Genomic DNA, 6934 nt, shown 5'->3' on the forward strand with positions numbered 1-6934 from the left:
TTTTGAGCTGAGGATTTCTGCGATAGAAGGCCAGTTTCTTAATAGAAACGGACTCAGCTGATCACTGTTTAATTCGACTACCATTTAAAAATAAGGGTTTATTGATTGCAAAATATTTAAAACAATACCATCCAGGTAAGAAGAACAGTTCTATATTCGTTCACCATTTTATGAATATAAGTACATATCGTAAAAACTCAAATAGTAGCCTGGGGCCATTACTTACAAAATTGGTAGCTGGGAGGCGGCTACAACATTATTATAGCAAGGCTACTATTTGAGTTTCTACTGTAAATTGTATTGAAAATAGAGATAAAAGGACTTAACACGCGACGACTCACTGTAAGATGAGTTTAATGTGGAATATTTTATTGTTCAATAACTAATTTGTGTAAAAGGATACTTTACAAATTAAGTTTTCCTTAGATCAATGAATCATCCGAAATAAAAAGCGTACCGCATGGTATTTAAGACATATTTAAATATATTGTTATTTATGTATTTTATTAAAAATTACATAGGGAAATACTTACATAGTTTTTTTACTTTATACCGTGAAATTCACACATTTTTTGGCTTCTAGCGCAAAAACGGGCATTCACAAATATTTTGAGTTCCTTATGTACACAAAATTACGCACATCTTAAGCTAGCATAACTTATTGCATCCTGTATTCATAACCAAAAAGAAAATTACCTATCGTATTTACTTGTAAGTGACATAAATGATTTGACAAGAGAAATTTGACCATGAACGGATAATGGGGCAACCTTGAGGGTCTTGCAAAGTAGAGATTTCTATTAATATCTTCTACTTGAATATGTACAATACCGAAAGCCGTGCATACGTTTAGGCATGCAAACCAATAACCGTGGCGTATCATTTACGATATAGCATTTATTACCACGACCAGCCTGCATCGTTACCATAAACTTGATCAAATAGACTAAAAATATGCAGATCTTTGAAGATAAGTCAAAGTGGAATATTTATTGAGGTACATATTTCGAATCAGGGTAAACCCAAACGACTTTACACTGGTCCTGAAGCCGAAAGTATTTTTTCAGAGTTTTCTCCCTGCTGCTGCCGGAAAATTTGATTCTCGTTTATAATAAACGGTTTATCTGTATTATGGTAATAAGTGAAGTCAGGGAGAATAAAAATTACCGGGGTGGTAACAAATTTCCTACCAGTCGGTTCTATATAAATAATCATCACCTAGGAATAGTACCTAATGTATGAAATTCATATATGAGAAGTACTTATCGTTAGCTTGGCATAATTTTTGTCTTGCGGATTCCTAAAATTGTGAACCTTTCTAAAAATAAGTTGAAACTTGAGAGTTTGTCGACCCTAAAAAAACGTGTAAATGATTTTGCTCTACTTCACTTGGATCAGGGTTTACATGCATTTTACTAAAATAGGGACTGCGCTTTGCTCGAGGGCGATTAAATCAGTCTTTAGTTGGAGGGATACAGAAATACCTTCAGTTTGATTCCTGCACTAAAAGACTGCATTCATCAGAGAACTCAACTTTTGCCTACTTTATCTAATTATGATGTAGAGCGTCGTTGTGTTTTAGAATTTCGTGGACATATTTAATTGTTGCCCTCAATATTGACGTCAGATCGTAAAATTACACACATAAGAATATTACGGAGACCATTGAAATGAAAATATTAACAGGAAATTTACGTGATTTTAAACATATTTAATTTAGAGTTTTTAATAGTAAAAAGAAAACCAAATGTGTTTAGTATGAGCCAATAAAGCAAAGCGATTCCAACATTTGAAATGAATTCGGAGAAAATTGAAAAGTGGGAGTGTCCCCAGTGCTCGAAAATATTTAAAAACGAGACAATTCTCAGGAGACATATTTTCACTCACGACAACGCAGATGGGGAAGTAAAATGCGAGGTATGTTTTAACAAAATAATTCATGTATTTAGTTGTAAATGTCACGCCATGAGAGAAAGTATTTAAATGGGAAAACATAATTAATCTGTATTAACCCTTTAATTCATAACGAAGACAATTGTCGTTTCCTTGCAAATTGTTTAATTCGGGGGGAAGACAAAAGTCGTCATGGAAAATTGTGGTCATCGTGTGAGAGGAGGACAATTGTCGTATCCCGAAGGTCATTGATTTCGCAATTTTCTCTCAAAGTATAAAATTTGTTGAAATTTTGAGGGATTTCTCCTATCCCAACCAAATGTTAAATTTGAACATGTTCTTGCCGAAAAATGCGATGTTTCCCATATAAGGCAATGTTAAATCTAGGATTTTTCAGTTTTTTCGAGTTTTATTAAAACTGCTAAAGGACAAGGTAATATTTTGGCTCTCTCAGGCCACGAGTCATTTTTTTTTAATTTCGGTAATTTTTGAAGATTATTATAGATTATTAACAAGCAACAATTAATTAATAAGATAGAGTTCAAAAAACTTACCTTCAACCACTTTTTTAGGCCACAAACCCTTCACCTCGACGGCACGTTTTTGACACGTTCTGGGGGTAATATTGCGAAAACGGTTACAGATTGCTGAAAACTACCAATTAGAAAAATGAAGGTCCTTACATGGGCTAATAAAAAAATCCAATACTAGTCCTCCCACGTACAAAGAAAGAAAAATATGTCCATAAATGCCAGATTTTTTTGCAAAAATTGCAGGTTTTCATCATATACGCATCTTTTGCACTTGATTTGAGGAAGACTATTGTCTTCCTGGGGCACCTACTGGTCATTTATGCAACATCAAACAAAAACCTCAATGGGCGTCATCCCCATTTTTTAATTAAAAATACGATAAGTCAAAAATTAAGCATTTTTTGCCCATTTTTCCTACTTTTCGGATTTTTAGTTAAAAAACGGTGATGACCCCCATTGAGGTTATTGTTTTATATTGCATATATGGCCTGTACGTGCCCCAGGAAGACAACAGTTTTCCTCAAATCAAGTGCAAAAGGTCCGTATATGATGAAAGCCTGCAATTTTTTGCAAAAAAATTTGGCCTTTATGGGTATATTTTTATTTCCTTGTAAGTGGAGGGACCAGAATTGGATTTTTTTATTAGTCCATGTAAGCACCTTAATTTTTCTAATTGGTAGTATTCAGCAATTTGTAACCGTTTTCGCAATATTACCCCCAGAACGTGTCAAAAACGTGCCGTCGAGGTGAAGGGTTTGTGGCATAAAAAAGTGGTTGAAGGTAAGTTTTTTGAACTCTATCGTATTAATTAATTGTTGCTTGTTAATAATCTATAATAATCTTCAAAAATTACCGAAATTAAGAAAAAAATGACTCGTGGCCTGAGAGAGCCAAAATATTACCTTGTCCTTCCCCCTCCCGCACCATGACCACAACATACTTAAAACGTGCCCGAATTAATGCAATTTCTTGTAGTGAATCACACGTCTTAATGGTAGTTATGGAAAATTTTTCCTTGAAATTAATCACCATGAGATAGTTTTCATTATGAGTTTTTTTTAACTTTTTATACTGGAAAAGGCCACCCTGAATTTTAGACCACCCTGTACCTAGTGTTCCCCAATAATTTGGTACTTTCTAAAATTTACAGATTTGTAGAAAAGTGCTTAAAAATGCAGCCTGCCTACCAGGACATCTATCTAACATGCACGGAGACAAGAAAAATCTGCCTTGCCAGTTTTGTCGTAAAGAGTTTAATCTTCGCGGAAGTTTACGCAACCACGTGAAATATGTCCATAGCGCAACCACAAGAGAACGAATTCCTTGTAAATTTCATGGGTGCGACAAGAAATATCTAAATAAGACGAGCCTCGTCTCACACTATAAAACTGATCATGACGAGAATTACGTCCCATTTCGTTGTACCCTTTGTCCGAAAGAATTTAAAATGAGAGGAGATTTAATGCAACACATCGGAACTCACACGGGAGAAAGGAGTTTCAAATGCAAAACATGTGGCAGGAGTTTCGGGAAAATGCGGACACTAAGGAAGCACGAGGTATGCAAATGAGAAGAAAATATTTAAATTAAATTAGTTATTTATTTAAGGATAAGATTCACCTTAGTACAATTTAGACATTTCAACAATATTCAAAATTATTACAAGGAACGAAATAATACAGTGTAAAAAAATCGAGTAAGATTTACTCAATTTTGAGTGAAGTTGCCACCAGCACAACTATTGAGTAAAAGTTACCCAATAAAAGTTAAAATTTATCCAACTTTGGCAGATTTTTGCTCAACCTTAAGTAAATTTTAACTTTGGCGGGGTAAATTTTACTCAACTTTATTTACAGTGATAGATTGATTTTTGAGAATAACATGATTTTCTGGTATAATATTCAAGCCACCCTTCTTTCAAAAATTTCAAACTGATTTTCGCCAAGAATTAATCTCAGCCTTCCCCTTCGCACATTTTCCTCGCCGGCATGCTCAGCAATCCTTACAATGCACGGGGCTGTTGATGAACATGCCGGCGAGGAAAGTGTTCGAAGGGGAAGGTTGAGATTAATTCCCGGCGAAAATCTGTTTGAAATTTTTGGTAAACTTGCGTGTCCTTTATATTACCCTTGTAGACTACACACTTGGAAAATTCGGCCCGAATAAAGTTTACTTGTGACCTTTGTCCCCGCACATTTTTATCTGACACGGGGATCTTATCTCACAAGAAAAACTATCATTCCGCCTTGAAAAAATACTCGTGTCACTTATGCGGATATAAGAGTAAATATAACAACCATTTAAGACATCATATACAGAGGATGCACACCACCTGCTGGAAACGTTTTGAATGCTATTTTTGTCGAAAGGAATTAAAATCTAAGGAAGCTCTTACTCGTCACACGAGCATTCACACGACGGAACGGGTCCAAGTGTGCTGCAGTTTTGCTGGATGCGGTAAACCATTTAAAAGTAAGGCAAGTCTTACCCGGCACTTTAAAGTGCAGCATGCCGATAATCCTATGCGATTTGGGTGCACCTTGTGCCCCAAAAGGTTCACAAATAAGGTAAACTTGAACAAGCACATTGACGTTCATACGAACGAGAAGGTCTACAAGTGTGACACATGTGGAAAGAGTTTCTCGGTTTTGGGCTCACTCTCCAGACATGCGGTAAGTGAGGGTTTTATTTAAGTATGACTTATAAGGGAAACATCTGAGGTGTCTGGTGTTAGTTATCTTTAACTCGCATTTATGTTTTATGAACTTTTACTTCGCGCAGGACACGAATAAGATCATATTTTAAGCTTGTTAATGTTACTAACAATAACACAATTACTTTGAATTATCTTGACTGTTATTAACTGCTGCAGCTGTGTAACCCTTTAAGGACTCATTAATAAGGAGTATGATTAATTTTAAGAAAATGCATTAATTTGGGCACGTTATAAGTATACATACTGTGGTCATGGTGCGGAAGGATGAATTAATGAATTTAACAGTTTTGATAAAACTCGAAAAAAGTGAAACATACTAAATTTAACGTTGCGTTATATTGGGAAATTTCGCATTTTTTGGCAAGAACATTTTCAAATTTAGCACATGGCTGGAATAGGGGAAATCTCCCAACATGGCAGAAATTTTTACGCCGCAGGGAGAAATCGGGAAAATCAATGACCTCACGGTAACGACAATTATCCTCTTCCACAATTTTTCAAGATGACTTTTGTCTTCCTCCCGAATTAAACCATTTCCAAGAAAACGACAACTGTCCTACGAATTAAAGGGTTAACGCTTTGAAGTGTGTATCCAGCATATCAATAGTTTACCCAGTTTTGCGGTGTATTTATGGTTTTCGAGAGTATTCATTAAGAGTTCGCATCGCAACATATTTTTGCACGAAAATTACTTGGTTCGAATAATAAATTTATATGGTTTGCACGGCGATGTGCACCTTGGATGTCTCCCTCCTACATAATGTTAATTCAGCTTAAGGGGCTAAATTGTGTTACAGATGACGCACCAAGAGAGATCATCCCGGCCAGTGTTCCCATGTCAACAATGTCCTCGGACTTACCTGGCCAAACCCGATCTGGGGTTCCACGTAAAAAATTATCACGGCGCGGGAACAAAACATTCGTGTCAATTATGCGGCTACACGACGTTCTCAAAATCGCATCTGAAACGTCACTCGAGGAGAGAGAGCTGTTTACCGAAATGCCACAACTGCTACTTTTGTGGGAAAAAATATTACAGGTTTTCCGTACTGAACCGCCATTATGGTAGGTTTCATACGTTGGAGAAGGAACTATTGATTTTGATTGTTTAAGGTGTGAAATTTGTTGATGTCATTAAGGAGAATTACACTAAAATTTGGACATTAATGTTAAATTTTAACTCCCGCCAAGTTTGGGCGACGCCGAATTTACGTTTACGTTAATTTTGTTTTCGTTTCCCTTATTTATTTAGTACCTATATATACCATCTAATTTTGATTTTTTCGCGCTTTAACGATTTTCATGTATGATGGCTTAGAATTTGCGTAATTTTGTGTACATGAAGAATCCGAAATAATACTGGCCCATGTGTGGATTTTGCACTATAAGCCAAAATGTGCGAGTTTTTTTGCGAATTTTGATCAATTTGACTTTTGTCACAAAATCGTCAAAATTGAGTCAAATATGGCTGGAAATAATGTAGAAAATTACTTTGGACCAGAATTTGGCCACTGCCCCGTTTACGGACCCCAATTTTCTAATCGATAGAATTTTGAAAAATAATTGCATTTTCGCTATTAATTTTTCCAGGATCGAAACATGGAACTTAGGTATCGCTATTGACATATTATTAAATTAGGTACAGTGTCGGACAGATGTCTACGTCCACATAGTCGCGTCAATTTCATTTTCAAATTGTCACTGAACTACTGAACCAATTTTCATCATTGATATATCAAATTCTCACAAATTTAACGTAATTTCATAAAACATATGAGTTATTTCTGAAAAT

At 35.6% G+C, this 6934-nt stretch overlaps 1 protein-coding gene across 1 annotated transcript; it reads left to right on the forward strand.

Moving 5' to 3' along the window:
- Window positions 1–1511: 1511 nt before the first annotated feature.
- LOC118435524 (zinc finger protein OZF-like) lies at window positions 1512–6524 on the forward strand. The gene is made up of 4 exons (XM_035851692.1): window positions 1512–1917; window positions 3577–3984; window positions 4562–5098; window positions 5940–6524. The coding sequence occupies exons 1-4, from the start codon at window positions 1795–1797 to the stop codon at window positions 6252–6254; spliced, it is 1383 nt and encodes a 460-aa protein (XP_035707585.1). The 5' UTR covers window positions 1512–1794; the 3' UTR covers window positions 6255–6524.
- Window positions 6525–6934: the final 410 nt, after the last annotated feature.

The sequence above is a fragment of the Folsomia candida genome, unplaced genomic scaffold, assembly GCF_002217175.1.
Source record: "Folsomia candida strain VU population unplaced genomic scaffold, ASM221717v1 Fcan01_Sc005, whole genome shotgun sequence".
Lineage (NCBI taxonomy): Eukaryota > Metazoa > Arthropoda > Collembola > Entomobryomorpha > Isotomidae > Folsomia > Folsomia candida.